Here is a 26279-nt window from a genome sequence, read left to right on the forward strand (position 1 = left end):
CTTTCCTTTGACCACCCTGCTTGTTATTTCCTTGAAGAACTCTTAACAGCTTTCTCAGGCAAGACTTCCCTTTACAGAAATCATGCTGACTTTAGCTTATTTTATCATTAGTCTCCAAGTACTCCAAAATCTCATCCTTAAAAATAGATTCCAACAGTTCCCAACCACTGAGGTTAAGCTAACAGTGTATAATTTCCTTCCTTTGCCTTCCTCCCTTCTCACAGAGTGGAATGACATTTGCAATCTTCCAGTCCTCCAGGACCATGCCAAAATCAAGTGATTCTTATAAGATCATAAGCAATGCATCTGCTATCTCTTCAGCAATCTCTCTCATGACTGGGATGTAGTCCATCTGGTCCAGGTGACTTATCCACCTTAAGACCTTTGAGTTTGCCTAGCACTTTTTCCTTCGTAATAGTAATAGCACTCACTCCTGCTCCCTGACACTCATGGACCTCTGGAACTGCTAGAGCCTTCCACACTGAAGACTGATGCAAAGTACCCATTAAGTTCATCTGGCATTTCTTTGTCCCTCATTACTACCACACCAGCATAATTTTCTAGTGGTCCAGTATGAACTATCACCTCCATTTTACTCTTCATATAATTTAAAAAAACCTTTAGTCTCCTGCTTTATATTATTGGCTACTCTGGCCTCATATTTCATCTTTACCCTTCTTATAGCTTTTGTTTTGGTTGCCTTTTGTTGGATTTTAAAAGCTTCCCAATCATCCAACTTCCCACTCACTTTTGCTACCTTATATGCACTTTTCTTGGCTTTTACACAGTCCTTAACTTCCCTTGTCAGCCACGGTTACCTACCTCCGCCATTTGAGAACAACTTCTTCTGTGGGTCATATCTATCCTGCATCTTGAATTGCAGTATGAATTCAATCATATTATGAACACTGATTCCGAAGGGTTCCTTTACATTAAGCTCCCTAATAAGATCTGTGTTGTTACACAACACCCAACCTAGGATAGCCTTTCCCCAATTAGGCTCGAGCACAAGCTGCTCTAAAAAGCCATCTTGTAAGCATTCAACAAATTCCCTCTCTTGTGATCTGACACCAACCTAATTTTCCCAATCCCCTTGCATATTGAAGTCCCCCATTACAATTGTAACATTACCTTTATTACATGCTTTTGCCAGCTCCCTTTGCAATCTTAACCCCACATCTTGGTTACTATTTGGAGGCCTATATATGATTCCCATTACGTTTTTTTAACTCTGGCAGCTTCTTAGCTCCACCCATAAAGATTTGACATTCAATAACCCTATGGCACCTCTTTCTAATGATGTAATTCCATCTCCTACCAACAGAACCACACCACCGCCAATGCCTTCCTGCCTGTCCTTTCAATACAAAGTATATCTTTTGATGTTAAGCTCCCAACTATGGCCTTCTTCATGTCATACTGACCAATCTCCAATTGCGCCATGAGTTTGTCCCTCTTATTCCGAATGCTACACGCATTTAAATACAGCACCTTCAGTTCTGTATTCTTCGCTGTTTTGAAGTTTGCCTCTGTGGTACAATTTAACTCTTTGCTCGGTCTGCATTTGTACCCAATAATTGGCTTCCCTTCCTTACATTCATGTAACACCCATCATCTACTTGTAAACCTGCTGGTTCATCCTCAACTCTACCATACCAGTTCCCATCCTCCAGCCATAATAGTTTAAACCACTCCCAACAGGTCAAATAAAACTGCCCAAAAGAATACTGGTCCCCCTCGGATTCAAGTGCAACCCTTCCCTTTTGTACAGGTCACATCTACCCCAGAAGAGGTCCCAATTATCCAGAAATCTGAATCCCTGCCCCCTGCTCCAATTCTTCAGCTATGCATTTAGCTGCCACCTTATTATATTCCTATTCTCACTGTCACGTGGCACAGGCTGCAATCCTGAGATTATTACCCTTGGGGTCCTGCTTCTCAGCTTTCTTTGTAACTCCATGTATTCTGTTTTCAGAACATCCTCTACTTAAGTCATTGGTACCAATATGTACCAAGACTTCTGGTTGCACACCCTCCCTTTTCAGGATTTTGTGGACTATAAGACCAAAAAACATAGGAGCAGAATTAGGCCATTCAGCCCATCGAGTTTGCACCAACATTCCATCATGGCTGATCCCAGATCCCACTCAACCCCGTACATCTACCTTCTCGCTATATCCATTGATGCTGTGACCGATCAGGAAACTATCAACTTCCGCCTTAAATATCCACAGAGTTGGCCTCCATTGCAGTTTGTAGCAGAGCATTCCACAGATTTACTACTCACTGGCTAAAAAAATTCCTCATTACCTCTGTTCTAAAGGGTCGACCCTTAATTTTGAGACTGTGCTCTTTAGTTCTGGATACCCCAACCATAGGAAACATCCTCTCCGCATCCACCCTATCTAGTCCTTTCAACAATCTGTAGAACTCCAATGAGTGCAGGCCCAAAGCCGCCAAATGCTCCTCATATGTTAACCCTTTCATTCCAGGAATCATTCTCGTTAAAATCCTCTGGACTTTCTCCAATGTCAACACATCCTTTCTCAAATATGGGGCCCAAAACTCTTGACAATACTCCAAGTGCAGCCTGTTTTGTTCTGGTGCTGAGCTTCTTATCCACACTTATTCAGGCAGGTGAGGTGTGTTCCATCACTTGTGCCTTATAGATGGATGTCAGGAGACAAGTCACTTAGTTAGGAAATCAAACCTCTAACTCACACTTCCAGTCACAATCTTTATGGGGCAGGTCGATAGTGATTGCCAGGACATTTATGGAGGGAGTCGCATCAATGCCAAGAGTATTAGGAATCAAAAATAGGTGGTTAAACATGGAACACACATCAAAGTTGCTGGTGAACGCAGCAGGCCAGGCAGCATCTCTAGGAAGAGGTACAGTCTACATTTCGGGCCGAGCCCCTTCGTCAGGACCTCTTGTACATCTTCCTAGAGATGCTGCCTGACCTGCTGCATTCACCAGCAACTTTGATGTGTGTTGCTTGAATTTCCAGCATCTGCAGAATTCCTCGTGTTTGCGTGGTTAAACATGGTATTGCTGGAAATTTCACTGCCTAGCACGTCTGTGGTGTGAATGTTACTTGCCACATATGCATGCTTAAAGTATAATAATGGTCTACCAAGAGAATTAAAATTATGTCATTACAGTACACAGTTTGAAGTAACCTGAGCAGTTCTGGGCACCATTGCTGAAGAGATTACACTGGCTTAAACAACAATATGGCATAGAGTTATAATGATATCTGGACTCTTGATGTATACAGGATTTTTATTCCTGGAATTAAGAACACTGCAGAAAATTTCAATGCAATTTCAAGGTTAAGGGAAGCAAAAGACCAGATAGAAATTACTTTTTATTATCCAGGATAATCAATTACTATTTTTTACCTGAGATCTAGCCCTTTCAAGAGTAAAGGGAAGGAAAGGTACGTCACATCCAGAGTTTCTCCGGTTAGCGGACGATTTCCCTCTACACCTGACGTAGTGGGGAACCGCGTACGAGGCAAGTTACAGCGAGCAGTGATTTACCATTGCCTTCTGCTGGGTGAGTTTCCAAAGAGATCACCAGCTCATAATCCAGCACGGATGGAGCAGCGTGCAGGGGAGACGGCTGGATTCGAACTCGGGACCTTTCGTTCCAAGGTCTGGAACTGATGCCACTACACCACCAGCCGAGTCTCTTTCAAGAGTAAACTTAGAAAATATATCGCTCTTCAAGAATGGTAAAAACTTGGAACTGTTCTGCAAACTTTAATTGAAACTAAGTAAATTGTTAACTTTAAAGCAGAGTATAACCATATCTTATTTAAATACAATTCAATACAAGGGGCATTTCTGCTCTCATAGGTCAGCTTGATTTTATTGAATGACAAAGCAGAATCAAGTTAACACACAAAATGCTGGAGGAACTCAGCAGGCCAGGCAGCATCTATCATAAGGAGTACAGTCAACATTTTGGCCCAAAACGTCGACTGTACTCTTTTCCATAGATGCTGCCTGGCCTGCAGAGTTCCTCCAGCATCTTGTGTGTGTTGCTTGGATTTCCAGCATCTGCAAGTTTTCTCTTATTTGTGATAGAGTCAAGAGGTTAAATGGTTTACGCCTGTTCCTGTTAGGATGGACATTCAGCAAAATTCTCGGCTGAGGAAGCTAATCTGTTTCTCATTCCTAAAATCCTAGGATATGGATTTGTAATCTTTTGCTTCAAAATGAAATAATAATATCAAAAGTTAATCTGTCATTTTAAAGACATGAACCACAAATGCATGTGCATCTATTCCATCTAGTCATTAAATAAATTACCTATAACCAAAGCCAGTGGAATACTTTTATGAAATAGATACTGGAAGAAATAGATCAACATCTGTTTTGGGCAACTGGGAGAAAGATAATGACTATCTTAAAAATTCTATTCTTTTTCTTAAAAAAAGAATTTATGGAGCACTTATGGACTCTCACTGGTTTTTCTGTTTCCTTTTTCTGTGGAAGTTTCTTTTTTGCTGCCTTTCGCTCTGCCCTGCGCATTTCTGTGGTATTGTCTGCAGCTGTGATGAGTTTCTGCAAATCCTGCGTTTTCTTCTCTCGCTCTTTTTTCCTCATTTCAATTTTCCTTAATTCCTGTATTAAGTACTCTTCTTCAGCCACCTACAATTAAAGGAAATAATTAAACATTATTGAAAATATTTCTGATGTCTGGTAGAATAGATGAACAATTTTACTAAAGTCAATTTCTTAGCTAATGCACAGTCTTTGGAGATGAACCAACAGGGAATTTGTTTCTCTCTTTAAATTTCCCATTTAAATGTGAGTAACTACATTGTTGTGGATCAGGAGTCACACTCAGACAAAATTCTAAATTCTGTCCCTAAAAACTGAGGAACCACATGTTTCATAACAATCTGCTATTTTTACAAACACCATTATTGATATGAGGATTTTATTCCTGATTTATTTAATTAAATGAATTTAATTTCCTTGGTTACCTTTAACTGTGTCTCCATATAACATAAAATGTAAAAAAAATTGTCGACCATCTAGCTCGTCAAGCCTTCCTTTCAACATCATGATTAACCTAATCTCTTACCTAACTCTGCTTTATTCTTGCCTGATCCCCATAACCTTTAATTCCTATGTAGTACAAATGATCTGAGCCTTGAATAAACTTAATAACCTTTAAACTGTACTTCTATGGATAAACAATTCAAAAGACATAGCAACCACTTCAGACCACTAAACAACATGAACTTTTGTTGCGCTCTATTTAACACAAGTATATCCTTATTTAAGTAAGGAGATCACAACTGTATGCAGTACTACAAATATGATCTCACCAATGGTCCCAGAAATGAATTGAATTTGAATTTATTTAAATTTTACATCCGTCCCACTATGTGACGAGTAAAAATCTTTGCGTTATGTCACTATCACAATGTACAAACATGTGAATTTATACGTCTAATGGCTTGTAGAAAGAAGCTGTCCCATAGCCTGTTGGTCCTGGCTTTAATGCTGCGGTACCATTTGCCAGATGGAAACAGCTGAAACACTTTATGGTTGGGATGACTGGTATCCCCGATGACCTTCCAGGCCTCCTTTACACACCTGTTGCTGTAAGTGTCCTGAATGGAGGGAAGTTCACATCCATAGATGCGCTGGGCTGTCCATATCACTCTCTGCGGTGTCCAGCGATCAAGGATCAAGGTTGGTGGAGTTCCCGTACCAGGAAGTGATACAGCTAGTCAGAATGCTCTCAATGGTGACCCTGTAGAAGGTCTTAAGGATTTGGGGGCTCATGCTGAACTTCTTCAGTCACCTGAGATGGAAGAGACGCTGTTGTGCATTTTTTTGCCACACAGCCAGTGTGTACGGCCCAGCAGTCCAGGTGAGATCTTCGGTGATATGTATACCAAGGAACTTGAAACTACTCAGCATCAACTGCAGTCCCACTGATGCTGATTGGGGTGAGCATGTCTCCGTTCCTCCTGTAATCCACGATCAGCTTTTTCGTTTTTTGGACATTGAGGGAGAGGGTGTTAACCTCTCCTCTGTAGGCTGTCTTGTCATTGCTAGAAATAAGGCCCATCAATGTCCTATCAAGTCTGGAGGGAATTATGGTATTCATACCGAACTATAGTCCAGGAACATCATTCTAATGTATGCATCCCTTTTCTCCAGGTGAGCGAGGACAGTGTGTAGTGCTGTGGCTATGGCGTCATTGGTAGACTAGCTCCTTCAGTAGTCAAATTGTAGGGGTCCAGTATGGGTGGTAGCATGCTGCAGGTGTAAGTCTTTAACCAGCCTCTGAGAGCATTCGCTTACAACTGAGCTGAGTTCAACAGAGTGCCTATCATTTAGCGATGCTACCTGAGGTACAGGGACAACGATGGACGATTTGAAACAAGAGGGCACTACACACTGGGAAAGGGAGAGATTAAAAATGTCTGTAAGCACACCAGCCAGCTGTTTCGCACACACTTTAAGGTCCCGTTTTGGGATGCCATCCTTGCAGCTATTGACACGTAGGAATGTTCTACGTACCTCAGCCTTGAAGATGACAAAGAAGCAGGTTTCGTCAGCAGCTCTCCTCAGGGGTTCAGTCTTATCAACCTAAAATCGAACATGAAAAAAGTTGGCTCATCCAGAGTGAGGCAGCAATATTGGTTGTAGTGCTGTGTTTCCTCTTGAAGTCCAAGATGGTGTGCAGTCCTTGCCATATGCTGCATGTGTCATTGTTGTAGTTGTAACAGATTTTGTCCCTGTGTTGCCATTTTGCCAACCTGATGGTTCTATGCAAATCACAGTGGCATCTCTTGAGCTCCTGTTGGGCCTCCGGAGGCAAAGGCTTTATCCCTTGTGCTGAGAACAACGCGCACTGAACTATTTATCCAAGGCTTCTGGTTTGGGTAGAGCCGGACTGATTTTTGGGGAACAATGACTTCAATGCACTTCTGAATGAAGCTTGTGACCGCCTCCACGTATTCAGGGATGATCTCAGCTCGAAATACCTCCCAGGTGACGTTTTCAAAGCAGTCTTCTAACATTGGGTTTAATTGGTTGGACTAGCAGTGGATGGTTTTCACTATGGCTGCTTCCTGTTTCAGTTTCTGCCTGTAGGCGGGCAGAAGCAAGATGGAGGAATGATCAGGCTTTCCAAACGGAGAGTGGAGAAGTGCACTGTAGGCATTGCAGAAGGAAGAGTAGCATTGCTTCCTCCCTATGCGCTCACTTCGACGTATTGGCAGAACTTCGGGTAAGCTCTAGTCAGCGACACTAGGTTAAAGTCTCCAGCAATGATGAAAGCAGCCTCTGGATGTGTGGTTTCATGGATATTAATGGTTTTGCATAGTTCATTGAGAGCCAGGTTAATACCAGCCTGTAGTGGGAGCTGTAATAATAACAGATGTGAATTCGCTCGGCAGCCAGAAAGGTCGACATAGCAGCATAAGGTACTCCAGATCTGGGGAGCAAAAGGATTTGAGGGTATGCACACTACCTAGGTTGCACCAACCTTTCTTCACTATGAAACGTACTCCTCCACCGTTACTTTTCCCAGAGAGGTCTTTAGACCTGTCCGTTCTGAACAAAGAGAACTCGATGGGTTCAATGGCTTGGTCTGGTATCTCCTCCGACAACCAGGTTTCGGTAAAGCACAATATGTTACAGTGCTCTATTTCCCATTGGTAGGAGATTCGGGCTCTCAGCTCACACAGCTTGTGGTCCAGAGACTGTACGTTGGCCAGGAGTATGCTAGGGAGCAGCGGCCGATTTGTCCACCATCTTAACCTAACCAAGATGCTGGCTGTTCTTTCTCAGCTCTGGCAACGAATCCTTAGTAATGCTGGTGTGGTGAATGCACCTCCCATGGTTCATGCAATCAGACTTTATTTTCTCACCAATCTTTTTATTATCTGCAAACTTAGATACACTTGCTTAAAAAGCGACCTCCAAGGCTGGAAGTTAATTTTTTCAAGATACTTCTGTTTTGCAAGAAATAGTGATAGCAAGACTTCCATACACTTCTACTCCAAGCCCCATGCGATTACAACAATAACAACTGACATCATTCAATAATATGATAATTGATCCAACCTTCACTACATTTTAGTTGTTTCTCCATATTCCTTTATAACCAATTCAAAACAAATTACTTCAAATTTCCTTTCTGTACTCCATCAATTAACTCTTTGTCCACACATTTAAACTACCTACCCCACTTTGTGTTTGTCTCAGACTATTTTCTCACTTCTCTCTTTATTATCTGCAAGCTTAGACACACATGCTTAAAAAGTGACCTCCAAAGCTGTAAATTTAATATTCCAAGATACTTCTCATTTACAAGAAACAAGCAAAATGGAAATAAAAACAGGCAAGGTTATTCTGATATTATAGGATAGATGAAAAGCAGCAGAGAAGAATCCTATCTCAGGAAACCAAGTAGTTGAATCAACAAGGGCCAGAAAATATGTAGTGCCCTCTGATTCAGTAGTTCAAGTCACACAAATCTCAAGAGTGAATTAAAAAAATATACAAGTGTATGTACGGGACAATGTCAAAAATCCTGGTGGACTTTAATCCACATCTAGACTGTGCCAGTTTAACAGAAGACAGAAAACCTCTAGAAAATAATGAACTATGGTGCTTAAAGAAATAAGCATTCGCTGAAAATAAAACACCGGAAAAAGTAATAGGACTCATAAATCTTCAAGATATGATGACATGCATTCCCAATGTTTTTGAAGAGATGGGGATACGGATATTGGATGAACAAGCGGTCATATTGCAAAATTCCAGATTCTATAATACTTGGAATTTTGAAAAATCATAAATATAATCCCACTACTTAGGAAAGCAGAAAATTAAAAACAAAGACCTCTCAATCAGTAGGCAGAGAAAATATTTGAATCCAATATTAATACTTGAAAATTATTAACAGGGGTGAATAAACATGAATTTGTGAAAAGAAAATCACATTTCACAAATGTCTATCACTTTTCTACCATAGAACCTTTTAATCTAATTTCCTAAACTATACTAGCCAACTCACACCTCATTTCAAGATAAACGACTTTAAGTCTAGTTTCAGACACAGATTTCTCCTTCTCGTACTGAATGTGAAAATCTTACACCATGATCACTTTCTTCTGCAGTGTCCTAAACTATGAGATTACTAATTAATCCCTTCTCCTCAACCCATAGATTTAAAATATGTATTTCTCTGGTTGGATCCATAATCCCTTGTTCTAAGAAGTATGATAAAATTACTGCAACCTCTCAATTGTTACTCCGATAAGAAACAGCATACCATTGGTATGATACTGAAATGTGATTTTTTTTTAAATATAGAAATCATTTAGGTACACATGACAGCAGGTTTATATGATTCTCATAAAGGAAATAAAGAACTTTTCTTTACCCTTACATTTGATGTCAGAAAAATCAACTGATCTTTTCGTTCACATGGTAGGAGACCCGATACATAGTTTAAGTTTAAAAAAAAATTGTTGTAGGAACCAGATTCACAGTCCAGATGAAGGGACTTGACCCAAAATGTCACTGTCCATTTGTCCAACATCTTCAGTCTCTCATGTCTCCACACATTTTAAGTATTTTATTTCTTTTTCATCTCAACTACAAAACAAAGTTTCACCTTTTATTATATATATGCAGAGCAGAAATCTTTACCTGCTCTGGTGTTCTGTTGTACAATCTCTCAAGCTGCTCTTTTCTCCGTCTCTCATGTCCAGCATCAAAAACAGAAAGCTTAGGATCAGAACCAGGTGGGGCTCGGATCTTTGTTAACTTTGCACAGATGCTATAATATCGCTCTTTCAGATCTTCCACTGAACGTTTCTGTAAAAAAAGAGGTTAGGGATTTAATAAATAACCTGACAATCAAGCGTGTGCCAAAATGTATGAAATACTTTTTACAGGCTGTGCTTCAGTAGCCCAGAAATTAATGTTACCAGCAATTGACAGAGCAGAAAACAAGATGAATCTATTTCATGGATCATACATGGACCTGGAACCCTGGTCATTAACATATGGGACTGACTGTTTTCTTTAGGATTGAATATATATTTAAACATATCCTCTCAGATCTGTGTGGTGCTTTTATGAAGTATAAATGGCAACTCTCAGTGATCACATATTTTCTGATCTGGTGACTCAACCCTAGATTAATAGGGATCTGTGCCATTGTCAATATGACCCACTAGGTGAAATAATTTTCTACAACACACAGTCAAAACTGGTCATAAGTTTGGCCCTATATCAAGTACTGTGGCTCAGTGAGAACAATGTGGCTCTAAAATTTAATCTGTTGTCTGTCTATCTAACCAACTGTCATTAGTGTTTACTAACCACATAATAATAACGGGGCCTCTAAGAAATGTGTGTCTGCACGGGATCAAAAAAGGCTGCAGAAAGTTGTGAACTCAGTCAGCCCCATCATGGGCACAAGCCTCCCCAGCATCCAGGACATGCCCTCTTCTCAATGCTACCATCAGGGAGAAGGTACATGAGCCTGAAAGCACACACTCAATGATTTAAGAATAGCTTCTGCCCTTCTGCAATCAAATTTCTGAATGGACACTGAACCCATAAACACTACCTCATTATTTTATTCTGTTTTTCCACTACTTATTTAACTGTAATTTACAGTTTTTATTATGTATTGCAATGTACCAATGCCACATAACAAGAAATTTTTACAATATATGCCAGCGATATTAACCTGATTCTGACTTCATCTTGGCTATGAGTGCAAAAGCAAATAAGTTAACCTACATCTTTATGTCACTGGTTAAGCCTCTACCTTGTGCCTAATACCAGGCACAACATTGGAGCAAAGGTATGATGGAAGCAGATCAAACTTACTGAAATACACCAGGGTGAGTAATATCAATTATGCTGAAGGTCAAAAAATGCTAGCTTTAGTCCTATTAAAGCAAAAGTTATGGAAAGATTTAGTGGAGATGTTCAAAACTTATGAATGGTTATCATGGAATGCCTCCAGGGAAAGTTTCCACAAGTAGGATCAATAGCCAATGGACACAAATAAGTACCTGCAAAAGAACCCATCCATGTACATTGCCCAAAATTTGGTTGAGCAGAATATTTTTTTAAATTCCCAAAAGCAATGTTAAAAAAAAACTTGAAAACAATAAATTTGCAAGGTTGTGGGGAAACAGCTGGAGAGTGGGGCTAATTGAACAACGTTTCCAAAAATTAGACACAGAAACAATGGGCCAAATAGCCTCCTTCCATACCACAGGATTGAATGGCCAAAAAAAGAAGCATTGCAGTAACTGTTAGTTGAGTATTAAAGGTGCCAATTTGTTTTAAAGTTTCATGTACAATATATACATATGTATTTGGGCATATGTTATCCACTGTATTTAGAAAAAGAGGATCACACAATACACTTCCAAAACAGTCATCCAAGTTGTGTTGAAGACGAAAGAGATGGTAGATGCTGGAATCTACAAAACAGGAACAATGCAGGAAGAACTCAGTGGGTCAAGCAGAACCCATGGATGCAAAAGGTGCAAATTGATGATTCAGGACTATGCAAGGTCTTGCTATGAAACTCTGATCTACGCCCTTTGCCTTCTTGACTTACTGAGTTCTTACAGCAATCTTTTTTATTCAAATTATTGCATTCATGTGACATTCACTTGAAATCAATGCTGCCAAATTGGTTGGATGATGGGAGGTTATCTGGCATCTGAAATACACAATTTAATGAGAAGACCAATTACTGAATGACGGTCTAGAAGGAAAATTAGGTACACAATATGTGCTGCTGTATGGAGTGAGGATAATATTGGAATTTGAGCTTACAGCAATGGTAACATTACAAGTATCTTTTAGACAAAACCTGGAGCTGTTAGATTTGGAATTTGGTGGCCACTACTTTAGGTATAAAAAATACCAGGAAGAATGTGGAAAGGGTCCTTCTATTCAGGACTTCTTGCTAACAGAGTGAGGGCTTGGAGAGCGTGAAGGTCCTTGTCTGAAGTAGCAACATTCTTACTTCCAGGAGAAACTTTCCCGGGAAATATTCACATTGCATTGGCAAGTGAGCAATGCAAAAGCAGGAATTACAGTTGAAGTCATAAGTTTACACCTTAGCCAAATATATTTAAACTCACACATCAAAGTTGCTGGTAAATGCAGCCAGCAAGTTTGACTGCTGCGTTCACCAGCAACTTTGATGCGTGTTGCTTGAATTTCTAGCATCTGCAGAATTCCTCGTGTTTACATTTAAACTCAGTTTTTCACAATTCCTGACATTTAATCCTAGAAAACATTCCCCGTCTTAGGTCAGTTAAGATCACTACTTTATTTTAAGAATGTGAAATGTCAGAATAATAGTAGAGAGAATGATTTATTTCAGCTTTTCTTTCTTTCATCACATTCCTACTGGGTTAGAAGTTTACATATACTTTGTTAGTATTTGGTAGCATTGCCTTTAAATTGTTTAACTTGGGTCAAACATTTTGGGTAGTCTTCCACAAGCCTCTCACAATAAGTTGCTGGAATTTTGTTCCATTCCTCCAGACAGAACTGGTGGAACTGAGTCAGGTCTGTAGGCCTCCTTGCTCGCACACGCTTTTTCAGTTCTGCCAACAAATTTTCTATCGGATTGAAGTCAGGGCTTTGTGATGGCCACTCCAATACCTTGACTTTGTTGTCCTTAAGCAATTTTGCCACAACTTTGGAGGTATGCTTGGGGTCACTGTCCATCTGGAAGACCCATTTGTGACCAAGCTTTAACTTCCTGGCTGATGTCTTGACATGTTGCTTCAATATATCCACATAATTTTCCTTCCTCATGATGCCATCTATTTTGTGAAGTGCACCAGTCCCTCCTGCAGCAAAGCACCCCCACAACATGATGCTGCCACCCCCATGCTTTACAGTTGGGATGGCGTTCTTCAGCTTGCAAGCTTCACCCTTTTTCCTCCTAACATAACGATGGTCATTATGGCCAAACAGTTCAATTTTTGTTTCATCAGACCAGAGAACATTTCTCCAAAAAGTAAGATCCACAATTTTTTTTCCCCTGAGGTCTTGGCTGATTTCTTTTGATTTTGTTTGTAATCTTCTGGCCCACTGGAATTGTGATATAGTCAATTAAAGGTGAAATAATCTGTCTGTAAACAACTGTTGGAAAAATCACTCATGTCATGCACAAAGTAGATGTCCTCAACGTCTTGCCAAAACTATAGTTTGCTAATATGAAATCTGTGGCGTGGTTAAACAATGAGTTTTATTGACTTCAACCTAAGTGTATGTAAACTTCCGACTTCAACTGTATATACTTGTAGATTTCCTGTGGGTTTCCTTCTCATGAATCAGATATTTTGAATGCTGTGGTGAGACAATAAAATAAGTGGAACAAATGTACAAGAAGCCATAAGTACTCAACAGTTTAGGCAGCTGTTATAGTGAAAAATAAAGCTAATATTTCAGATTAAGGAACATTTATCAGAACCGGAAATGTGAAAAAACAAGGATAGTTATGCTGCAGAAAGGGAAACTGATGTCAAAAATACAAGGAATGTTTGAGAAAAGGTACAGATCAAAGTTATCAAGATAACTGTTACTTTATATACAAGTAGTTGCAGACCCTTTGTTAGGCCAAAGGGCCTGTATCCCTGCTGTAATGCTCTATTACATAAAAGAATTAAAGGAATAAATTGATCTATAATATACAATAACATCTGTGGTACGGAAAGGAAGAAAAAGAACTGCTTTCTCAAGAGTTTAGTTAAACAGCAAGTCCTAAGGGCTGCAACAAGCACGATAAAGTGCAATTCCTCAACCAGTATAAGCAGCCAAACGTAGAGAAGTCACAGTGAGAGTTAATGGAGAGTTAAAGTGGCACGTGATGGGAAGCTTAAAGTTCATGCTTACAGATAGATCAAAAGTATTCTGTAAAGTGGTCACCTAACTAGCATTTGATTTATTCCACGTAAAAGTGAACACAGTGAAAACCAAACGTAATGCACTAGACTGGAAGAAGCACAAGCAAATTTTACTTTACCAAAAGGAACCATTTAAAATGATGGGTCAAAGGAACAAGGTAAAAAAGCATGAATTTCATCTCCATGGTTGAATGGCAAACTGTTGTGGGAAAGGGAGTAGTTTGTGGAGAACGAAGAAGGGTGGAGGAGGAAGTGTTCACCTTTTTGGGATAAACAAACTATAAGCATGATTAATGACAAATCATCCAGAAGCTACATAACAGGAGTATAAAATTTTAAAATAATATTATTAGTTTACCATAGTTAACTTGTAAAGAATAATTATTATTACTTAGAAATACAAAAGAAACTGAAGAGTAGTGGTTAGTGCAATAGCTCAAGGTGTTTAAAGTTCAATTCTGGTGCCGTTCTGTAAGGAGTCTATACATGTCCTTCCCGTGGAATGCATGCATTTTCTCCAGTTTCCTCCCACAGTCCAAATGATGCATTGGGTAGGTTAACTGGTCATTGCAAATTGACCCTTGATTAGGTTAGGGTTAATTGTGTTTGTCGGGGAGTTGCATGGCTCAAAGGGAGGGCCTACTTGGGGAGGGGAGGGGAAATGTTTTTGATAACATTATCCATCGTGGACTGTTAACTCGTATCAATAAAAAAATCTACTCTTGGAAACTGATAACTACCATGATTGACAGTTCTCAATCCCTAAGGCAGGGAAGATTGGAACCTTCATTTTCCCCTCTCACCCACCAGGAAGCAAAGGTTCAAATCTTCTTAGCACTAACTCCCAAAGTACAGGGAAATGAAGATTCTTGATGTTCCTGCATTCAGTTAGTCTGAAAGCAGAGGAGCACAGGAACATTACTCAGGAACAGGAAACACTGTCCACAAAAATATCCACAAAAGATTTGAGAGATGGCAAAACACCATCCCCAACTTAGACAGTAGTTAAAGCTATGAAGGATTTAAATGTTTTTAATGTGATAGTTAAAAATTAAATAAAATATAAAAGTTAACTTAAAAAATTATAAAAGTCACAAATAATTAAGACCCTTAGACTGAAATAGATAATATGCAGTCAGACAATCACCAATGCAAAGTGGGATTTTGTATCAAATCTGATGCAGTATTAGAGTGGAAGTCTCAGCAAGAGAGAGCCTTTAAGGAGCTGGATGCCAGGGAAGGTTAACAATGAAGATAAATGAATCTGTTGGCACTCATCTAAATCTTTCAGTTGAATTTGGGTCTCCCATGCTTTTTCCCTGTTTCCACTTAGATGAGTAATTGCCAGTGGTGTGCATTGCCAACAAGGTTGGGACTTGTTAGATTGAGTTTTTGGGTAGATGATTCATTTACAACTAAATGACTCTGGCCACCAGTCTTCCGTTTGACAAAGTACTGTGGATTGAGTTCACAACAATGCATTTCCTAAAAGCTGTGAATATCAGAATACTAGCCAGGTGCTGCAGATGGAAGTGGTAAGTTTACAGGTAGTTTCGAAGACAGCCTTATCTATACTTTATAATATTAATTGTCCTCTATGTAAGCACGTAAAATACCAAATAAATGTATTGTGGATTTGACTTGCACTCCTAAAGGCTGTGAGTACCAACCCAGATATGTTGGTGTCGGGAGGAAAGGATGAAGTCAGAAGGTGTGATGTTTTGTATGTAGCTTCAAAAGGAAGCACTGTCTATGCATTGTCTACAACTTTGTAAATAGTGATTGCCCTTTGTGTTCAGCATATAAATATTGAGCCCACATTGGGCTAGCAGACCTTTCTACCGAAAGCGTCTCCTTCCGTATGATGCCTGCTGTACCTTGTTGTGTCGAATAAAGAAGCTGCTTTGTATCTCCCAGTAACTCTGCCTCTCCCGTGATTTCATCCACCCCACAACAGGACCCTTATGTATAAATTCGGTTAGCAAAGTCCATTCAAGAAATAAACAAGTATGGCAGTAGCAGTTTATCTTAGAAAAATAACAAAACAAGCCTCAAATAATTCTATGATTTCATACTTTGACCAATGAATATGCATACTTAGCATGCTAAATCAACCACAATGGTGTTATTTTCTACATTTTCAAGAGAACATTATGTTAAGTTGAAGCAAATAATACTTGCACTGAAACCAATGTTAAGTTGAAATAAATTATGTTCATTACCCTATAAACAATTAATAAATATATACAGTCTCAGCTCATTTCAGTGTTAACCAATTCAATGAAGTAGTGTTTGTGGGGGAATGTACAAAAATCACAACATACAGTTTGTATAACAAGGTGTGCATCAGAGGCCAGTGATGGTGCAGTCCTATTACTGTACCTGCTGGTTTCCAGATTACTACAAGTTCAGCTACTGATTGAGAAAGTAGTTACTTGATTATTAGAAATACAAGTCTGCAGGAAGCTGTTCGACAAATGATGATGACAGTTGAGATGACCTACTCATTCAGAATATCTATCACTAACCTGAAATTTGTTAAGAGTCTTTACGATGTATTGAAAAAGGCCAATTGGAATAATATGCAGGACCTGATTTTGCCATTACTTGAGACTCTTTTGCTAAGAAATGCATGAACAGTTTCACTTATTGTGCAAGGAAGGAAGGAAAAAAAATTGGGCTTTCTTGCAAGCTTCTCATATCTCTATGTCAATATCCTGGATCGATGCATGTTCGGTTGCTAGGTTAAGAAAGGAGATATTTGATATCCTGTTAGTTAGTTGCTCTCGTTACTAGCTATAGTAAACAATCTGCCTTACTATGGTTGATATTATGCAAAGATCCTAAACAAGATTGTTATTGAGTCATACTGTGTAGCTAATAATTACTAAGTAAAACAAAGAATATCCAATATGGCAGCTCAGGAACTTCCTCTAATTTGACAATAGTCTTATACATTAATATTATTTTTCCAACATTAATTTTCAAAAAACCTAAATGTTGATGCCCAGGATGCATTTTGAGGCACATGTAGCTACAACTGATAACATTATACTTCAGATATATCAAGCATTCAATCTTAAATTTCCACTTTACTACAAACAAGCTCCAATGAACTGGACCAACGCGAAATTTATGATAAATGTAAGCAATTTCTTCTACAATAAATCCTGCTACTCAGGTGATCCAGCATGAAATTCTTTTGCCATGCTGCAGTCCCTAATCATTATACCAGAACTCAGAAACAATTTAATCCATATAAATTGCTTACAACACTAAGTTGATAAAACAGGTTCATTCCTAGGTCCACCTACAACAACAAACAGAAGAGATTCTGCAGATGCTGAAATCAAGAGTAACACTGCAAGTTAGGCAGCATCTATGGAAAGGAATGAAGGGGAAGGGAAGGGAAAATGATAGATGGAAAAGGTAAAGAGCTAAAGAATAAGGAATCTGATAGGAGAGGAGAGAGGTCCATAGGAAAAATGGAAGGAGGAGGTGAGGTGATAACCAGGTGAAGAGAAGAGGTAAGAAAGGAACCAGAGTGAGGAATGAAAAAAGGAAGGGGGAGGGGGAAAATTACCAAAAATTCAAGAAATTGATGTTCATGCCATCAACTTGGAGGCTACCCAGACGGAATATCAGGTGTTGCTCCTCCAACTTGAGCGTGGCCTCATCATGGTAGTAGAGCAGGCCAACAAGGGACATGATGGAATCTGATTCCTTCTTCATCAACCCTTTACCTTTTCCACAAAACACTTCCCCTTCCCCACCTTCTTTCTTTGGTTTCTTCACCCTGCCTTTCTGGTCCTGGAAGTGTCTCGGCCTGAAACATTAACTGTTTATTCCTTTTCATAGATGCTGCCTGACCTGCTGAGTTCTTCCAAGCATTTTGTATGTGTTACTCCACCTACAACAATGTGTTTTGGCAGAAATACACTGGTGGCTTTGAATATTATCCTGTCATTTGTTTCAGTGGAGGAATTGTAAAAAAGAATTGAATTTGTAGCTTAAAAAAAGTGTTGTGGCTAAATTAAAAAATCTTGCATATTCTGCTGGTTTCTCTAATGTCAATTCAGGATCGTAAAAACAGTAAACCAGAACTTGAAGAATCATCTAAAAATAAGTGCTTTAAGTTATAGAAAGAGAACTTACATTTCTATAGTGTCTTTCATGATCTTCCATTATGTCCAACAATACTTTTTAAAAATTGTTGTAAATGGCGGGAGGAGAGACAGCGGCGCACCGCGCGTGCGCAGCCCTCTAGTGAAAAATGATATCATATCTGTTAAATAGGGGCTGTGGACAATTCTGATTTGATGGAGAGGGATGTGAAAGCACAGAAGAACGTCTGGAGAAATTTCTGAAATGCTCGTTTGCTGCTGTCGTTACTGCTGGTCGGGAATCTTTCAGAGGGTAGGCCTCAAAATCCCCGGCTTTGCCTGCTGTTGGCGACCGAGGTTGAGGTCGAATCGTTCAGACAGAGATGGCGCTCAGTACTCGGTGTCGGAGAGCTGATCAGAGCTCAAAGTTTCCAGATGACTCAGAGTCGGACTGTGGTCGGCATGGCAGGGAGAGTTCTTCCTTCTCTCGTCTGCATCTTAATGCATGCATTACTAAATGACAATAAAAGAGGACTGAGTATCCTCATAATCTAATCTAAAAAAAAGGAAATGTAGAAGTATTTTGCCATTGTTGGAATTGGTGCTAAACAAGATAAATGGTCAAGTGAAGGCAGTGCAGCAGTTCGCACAGCTCCAGGGACCCTGATTCAATTAGATCTCATGCACTGTCTGTGTGGAAATAGTACGAGGGGTGATTGATAAGTTTGTGGCCTGTGGAAAGCAGCCAGTGAAGGAGTGGAGCTTTGAGGCTTTGACTCAAGAGGCTTCGACGAGAAGAGGCAGAGGACAAGCTTGCTCACAGTTAGTCTTTACAATGCCTCCTGAGACGGTGATGTGCCTCTCATGTGAGATGTGGCAGTCGTGGGGGAACACCCATCTCCCGCAGAGTCACATCTGCCAGAAACGCATACAGCTACGTGATCTGGAAGACTATGTAAGGAATCTGGAGCAGCAGCTGGATGACCTTCGACTCATAAGGGAGAATGAGGCAGTCATAGATGAGAGCTACAGGGAGGTAAGTCACACCTAGGCTGTCGGAAGCAGGTCGTTGGGTGACAGTCAGAGGGTGGAAAGTGAAGATGAGCAGACAGGTAGTACAGAGCACCCCTGTAGCCATTCCCCTGAATAATAAGTTTACCGTCCTGGATACTGTTGGCGGGGACGACCGACCAGGTGTGAGCCACGGTGGCAGGGCCTCCGGCACTGAGTCTGACCCGGTGGTGCAGAAGGGTGGGATGGAGAAGAGGAGAGCTGTTGTCATTGGAGACTCTATAGTCAGGGGAGCAGACAGGAGATTTTGTGGATGTGAGAAGGGCACCCGCATGGTTTGTTGCCTCCCGGGTGCCAGGGTCCAGGATGTCTCTGACCAGGTGCACAACATCCTGGTACGAGAGGGAAAGCAACCAGAAGTCGTGATACATATTGGGACCAACGACATAGGCAGGAAAAGGGATGAGGTCCTAAAGAGTGAGTTTCGGGAACTAGGCAGAAGGCTGACGAACAGGACCTCAAGGGTGGCGTTCTCAGGATTGCCGCCAGTGCTACGTGACAGTGATGGTAAGAACTGGAGATGGCAGTTGAATGCATGGCTGAGGAGTTAGTGCAGGCAGCAGGGTTTTAGATTTTTGGATCATTGGGATCTCTTCTGGGGAAGGTGGGACCTGTACAGATTGGATGGGTTGCACCTGAACTCGAGGGGGAGCAATATCCTTGCAAGTAGGTTTGCTAGCATGGTTCGGGAGGGTTTAAACTAATTTGCAAGGGGGCTGGGACCCAGAGCGATAGAGCAGTGAAAGAAGTGCATGGAGTAAAGCCAGATCTAACATACAGAGAGGCTTTGAGGAAAGAGAAGCAGAATAAACAGTGTAAAGACAGTAAGGTAGAAGGGCTAAAATGTGTGTACCTCAATGCAAGAAGCATCAGGAACAAAGGTGATGAACTGAGAGCTTGGATACATACATCGAATTATGATGTAGTGGCCATTACAGAGACTTGGCTGGCACCAGGGCAGGAATGGATTCTCAATATTCCTGGATTTCAGTGCTTTAAAAGGGATAGAGAGGGCGGGAAAAGGGGAGGAGGGGTGGCATTACTGGTCAGGGATACTACCACAGCTACAGAAAGGGTGGGTAATGTAGCAGGATCCTCTTTTGAGTCAGTAAGGGTGGAAGTCAGGAACAGGAAGGGAGCAGTTACTCTGCTGGGGGTATTCTATAGGCCCCCTGGTAGCAGCAGAGATACAGAGGAGCAGATCGGAAGGCAGATTTTGGAAAGGTGCAAAAATAACAGGGTTGTTATCATGGGTGACTTTAACTTCCCTAATATTGATTGGCACCTGATTAGTTCCAAGGGTTTAAATGGGGCAGAGTTTGTTAAGTGTGACGGATTCCTGTCACAGTATGTGGACAGGCTGACTAGGGGGAATGCCATACTAGATCTAGTACTAGGTAATGAACCGGGTCAGGTCACAGATTTCTCAGTGGGTGAGCATCTGGGGGACAGTGACCACCGCTCCCTGGCCTTTAGCATTATCATGGAAAAGGATAGAATCAGAGAGGACAGGAAAATTTTTAATTGGGGAAGGGCAAATTATGAGGCTATAAGGCTAGAAATTGCAGGTGTGAATTGGGATGATGTTTTTGCAGGGAAATGTACTATGGACATGTGGTCGATGTTTAGAGATCTCTTGCGGGATGTTAGGGATAAATTTGTCCCGGTGAGGAAGATAAGGAATGGTAGGGTGAAGGAACCATGGGTGGGTGATAAGTGAGGTGGAAAATCTACTCAGGTGGAAAAAGGCAGCATACATGAAGTTTAGGAAGCAAGGATCAGATGGGTCTATTGAGGATTATAGGGAAGCAAGAAAGGAGCTTCAGAAGGGGCTGAGAAGAGCGAGAATGGGGCATGAGAAGGCCTTGGCGAGTAGGGTACAGGAAAACCCCAAGGCATTCTTCAATTATGTGAAGAAAAAAAGGATGACAGGAGAGAAGGTAGGACTGATTAGAGATAAAGGTGGGAAGATGCGCCTGGAGGCTGTGGAAGTGAGCGAGGTCCTCAATGAATACTTCTCTTCGATATTCACCAATCAGAGGGAACTTGATGATGGTGAGGACAATGCGAGTGAGGTTGATGTTCTGGAGCATGTTGATATTAAGGGAGAGGAGGTGTTGGAGTTGTTAAAATACATTAGGACGGATAAGTCCCCAGGGCCTGACGGAATATTCCCCAGGTTGCTCCACGAGGCGAGGGAGGAGATTGCTGAGCCTCTGGCTAGGATCTTTATGTCCTCGTTGTCCACGGGAATGGTACCGGAGGATCGGAGGGAGGCAAATGTTGTCCCCTTGTTTAAAAAAGGTAGTAGGGATAGTCCGGGTAATTATGGACCAGTGAGCCTTACGTCTGTGTTGGGAAAGCTGTTGGAAAAGATTCTTAGAGATAGGATCTAGGAGCATTTAGAGAATCATGGTCTGATCAGGGACAGTCAGCATGGCTTTGTGAAGGGCAGATCGTGTCTAACAAGCCTGATAAAGTTCCTTGAGGAGGTGACCAGGCATATAGATGAGGGTAGTGCAGTGGATGTGAGCAACATGGATTTTAGTAAGGCATTTGACAAGGTTCCACACAGTAGGCTTATTCAGAAAGTCAGAAGGCATGGTATCCAGGGAAGTTTGGCCAGGTGGATTCAGAATTGGCTTGCCTGCAGAAGGCAGGGGGTCATGGTGGAGAGAGTACATTCAGATTGGAGGTTTGTGACTAGTGGTGTCCCACAAGGATCTGTTCTGGGACCTCTACTTTTCGTGATTTTTATTAACGACCTGGATGTTGGGGTAGAAGGGTGGGTTGGCAAGTTTGCAGATGACACAAAGGTTGGTGGTGTTGTAGATACTGTAGAGGATTGTCAAAGATTGCAGAGAGACATTGATAGGATGCAGAAGTGGGCTGAGAAGTGGCAGATGGAGCTCAACCCAGAGAAGTGAGAGATGGTACACTTTGGAAGGACAAACTCCAAGGCAGAGTACAAAGTAAATGGCAGGATACTTGGTAGTGTGGAGGAGCAGAGGGATCTGGGGGGTACATGTCCACAGATCCCTGAAAGTTGCCTCACAGGTGGATAGGGTAGTTAAGAAAGCTTATGGGGTGTTAGCTTTCATAAGTCGAGGGATAGAGTTTAAGAGTCGCAATGTAATGATGCAGCTCTATAAAACTCTGGTTAGGCCACACTTGGAGTACTGTGTCCAGTTCTGGTTGCCTCACTATAGGAAGGATGTGGAAGCATTGGAAAGGGTACAGAGGAGAACTACCAGGATGCTGCCTGGTTTAGAGGGTATGCATTATGTCCAGAGATTAAGGGAGCTAGGGCTTTACTCTTTGGAGAGGAGGAGGATGAGAGGAGACATGATAGAGGTGTACAAGATAATAAGAGGAATAGATAGAGTGGATAGCCAGCACCTCTTCCCCAGGGCACCATGGCTCAATACAAGAGGACATAGCTTTAAGGTAAGGGGTGGGAACTTCAAGGGGGATATTAGAGGAAGGTTTTTTACTCAGAGAGTGATTGGTGCGTGGAATGCACTGCCTGAGTCAGTGGTGGAGGCAGATACACTAGTGAAGTTTAAGAGACTACTAGACAGGTATATGGAGGAATTTAAGGTGGGGGCTTATATGGGAGGCAGGGTTTGAGGGTTGGCACAACATTGTGGGCCAAAGGGCCTGTACTGTGCTGTACTATTCTATGTTCTATGTTCTAAGGCAGGAGTCAATTTTAAAAAACCCAGCACATTTATTTTTCCTACATTTACACACTTAGCCCAGCGGTCATGGAGCATACAGATCCCTTCTTTGTAGAAGTCGGTGTCTTGGACCTCCAGAAAGTGGTCCACAGCAGGGGTGATTGATGTTTGTGACCCAAGGTAGAAGGAGATGAGTTATTAACTTCAAACTTTCTGCATTATCACTCAAAGAATTGAACTGCACATGCACGTAACGAGAGCTGTATAACTCATCTCCTTCCACCTTAGGCCACGAACTTATCAATCACCCCTGCTGTGGACCATCTGGAGGTCCAAGACGCTCTTGTTACATGCACATGCAGTTCAACTCTTCGAGTGATAATGCATAAAGTTTGAAGTTAATAACTCACTGCCTTCTACCTTAGGCCACAAACTTATCAATCACCCCTGCTGTGGACCACTTCTACAAAGAAGACATCCGTATACTCCACGACCGCTGGACTAAGTGTGTACATGTAGGAGGGGACTATGTTGAAAAATAAATGTGCGAGGTTTTCTAACATTGACTCCTTCTATCTTTGGCCATGAACTTATCAATCACTCCTCGTATGTTTATTCCATGACTATTGTCTAGGTAACCATTGGTCAGTTTATGGTGATTTTTATAAAGGTTAACTGTATTTTTCACATGTACATCAAAACACAGTAAAATGCATCACTGGCATCCAATCAAGTCAGCGAAGATTGTACTGGGCAGCCCACAAGTGTATCCACACTCCAGCACCATATAGCACACCCACAACTCACTAAACCTAATCGTAATTTTTTGAAATGTGTGAAGAAACTACAACACTGGGAGGAAATAAACGCAGTCACAGGAAGAACGTGCAAACTCCTTACAGACAGTGGCGAGAATCAAACCCAATCTTACAGCCAGCACTGTAAAGCATTAACCACCACACCACCGTGTTTAGGTCAATAGACACCATTTACCCTTTAGACATATTATAACATAAAAGGTCTACAAAATAGAAATGCGTCCACACAAAAAAGAATATATGTATTCCATTGCTCAGAGCTCTTTAGATTTTCCAGTGTTCACATTGGTTCTTTCCATTCATTTTGGCTTTACTCACCCTGAACTGCTGGTGGTCATAGCGGTCGTGGATGACAATGAAACGGAGATCAAAACGTTTGCAGAGGTCAAATAGATGGTCTGTTTCTGCTTTCGTCCATCCATCATCATGTAGATACATCTGATATTCTTGCTCTGAGTATACAGGCACCTGAACAGTCTACAGTTCGCAAAGAAATTTATTTTGAACTTTTCTTCAGCAAAAGATGGGTATAAATTGGTAGAATTTATATTAAATTGTCATTCCAATGGCGTGATAAAAAGAAGCCTCATTTACATGCCATTTTCAATTGTCAGCAAAAACATAGGAGGATCTTCCCTGTAATCACTTAGTCATGAAAGAAAATATAAAACATGTGACAACAAAACGTGCTTGCATGAGTAAGTTTGTAAGTATTTTCATTTAGTTTAAAACTACAATCTGACTAAGCATACACTAAAGCTAGAACACAACAGGCAGAAATTCCTAACATTCATCAGATCTAGTTAATCCAACAAGTTCTTTCGATCTTTTTATACATGACTGTACTTTACCTTATTAAACCGAGCAAAAGGGTAATCTTTGCCTTCATCTGCCAAGCGTCTCCAATGATAAAATATTGCACCATCCTTCCTGGCAGGGTTGGTAAAAGGCATCCATTTCCATGGTCGTACTTTCTTACAGCCAAGCTTTGCTTTAACAGTTCTGTAACCTTGAGTTGTGTCACTCGGAAGCAATGGAGGGGCATCCCTGTACACAACAAATGCAGAAAGATACATGTAAGATGCCAACACCCTGTTAACAAAAATCATTTCTACTTTTTACAATACAAATAAGGCCTTTGTATCAACTTTCCAACTACAAAACAATATATCAACATTTTAATTTTAATTTTGACACATCTGTTTTTAATAGTTTATTCATGAACAAACAAACTTAATCAAACATGGTAATACAGAATTTTGAGGTGTCAAGGCTGGCTATAGCATCATCAACATATATGGAAATGGAATGTCGAGGTTTATACGAGGAGTACTTACGAAAAGAAGGAAAATAACAAGCAACCATATAAAACATCAATAAAGGTAATGATAACCAGGGTGCATTGGTAGGGGGAAATACATACACGCCATTTGTTCACTGGCAAGTAAAGTCACAGTAAAGCAAAAATAAAATAAACCAAGAAGCAAAACAGAAGAAATATGCAGAAGACAGTTCACACACACAAAATGCTGGAGAAACTCAGAAGGTCATGCAGTATCTATGGAAATTAATAAACAGTCAACGTTTCGGATCAAGTTCCTTCATCAGGAGGCACTAGTCCTGATAAAGGGTCTTGGCCTGAAAGGCCAACTATTTATTCATCTGCAGATTGTCTTGTGGTCAGAAAACAGTTCACACTACATTAGGTCTACTGAAGGATTCTTACCAGTGTCAGTGAAAATGGAAATGAGATAACAACTAAACTACTTTCAGGCTATGTCCACACTATGTCAGATAATTTTGAAAACGAAGCTTTTTCTCTTCGTTTTGACCCTTCATCCACACTGAACCGGCGTTTTTAGCCCCCGAAAATGGAGATTTTCAGGAACGGTCTCCAGAGTGAATAAATCTGAAAACACCTAATATCCGTTGCGGTGTATATGGGGTAACTAAAGCTTCTTAAAACTGCTGTCATGACGTGCTGGAACAAATGGCGACAGCGCAGCATTTCATTGTTTTCTTCTTATTATTCTTATCCTTATTATTATTACTAATTTATTGTTTAGAGCGTACAATCATCACAGCGATATTTGATTCTGCGTTTCGCAGAACCTAACAATTTCAGAACAGACGGCAACGAGACTGAAGCCAGAAGAGTTAGAAATGTACTCACCAAATACTTCGGCCCATAGCTTACTGAATAAATAAGTATATGCACTTTGCCCTATTTTCTGTCCTTGCTTGTATGAAGGTAAGCACAGAAAACACCCTCCGCCACCTCCAGTTAAAATTCCATGCGGCATATTTTGGAGGATCAAGAACCAAGAACCAAGGTGGTTTACCTATTTATGCAAGTAATTCTCTGACAATAGATGTGTAACAGCCTAATGTAACATTGTATGGAAATACAAGATAACACTGATGCAGTCATGTTTCATACATTTAACAAGGTGTTTTATTAATGCAACAGAGTTAGTCAGTTTTTCAATGTTCGTTGTCAGCCGGGTCACACTGTCCGTGAATTCCCTGTCGGTTGCCTCCATACGCTTCAGTATTTGTTTTTTTCTTAGTTTTAAGTCCTCCTGTGCGAGAGCCAACAGCAATTCCTTTTAAGTTTTTCTACTCTGTAACTGGACAAACGCGCACCAAGTATACCGT

At 40.8% G+C, this 26279-nt stretch overlaps 1 protein-coding gene across 1 annotated transcript in view; it reads right to left on the reverse strand.

The window, feature by feature from the left end:
• Window positions 1-26279, reverse strand: part of dmap1 (DNA methyltransferase 1 associated protein 1) — a 112224-nt gene that overhangs the window by 23902 nt on the left and 62043 nt on the right. The window contains exons 5-8 of the mRNA XM_072273656.1: window positions 24473-24668; window positions 23940-24098; window positions 9700-9867; window positions 4477-4662 (exon numbers count right to left, since the gene is read on the reverse strand). Coding sequence (XP_072129757.1) covers window positions 4477-4662; window positions 9700-9867; window positions 23940-24098; window positions 24473-24668 — 709 coding nt within the window. The remainder of the gene's footprint in view (window positions 1-4476; window positions 4663-9699; window positions 9868-23939; window positions 24099-24472; window positions 24669-26279) is intronic.

This window comes from Mobula birostris, chromosome 12 (genome assembly GCF_030028105.1).
Source record: "Mobula birostris isolate sMobBir1 chromosome 12, sMobBir1.hap1, whole genome shotgun sequence".
Classification (NCBI taxonomy): domain Eukaryota; kingdom Metazoa; phylum Chordata; class Chondrichthyes; order Myliobatiformes; family Myliobatidae; genus Mobula; species Mobula birostris.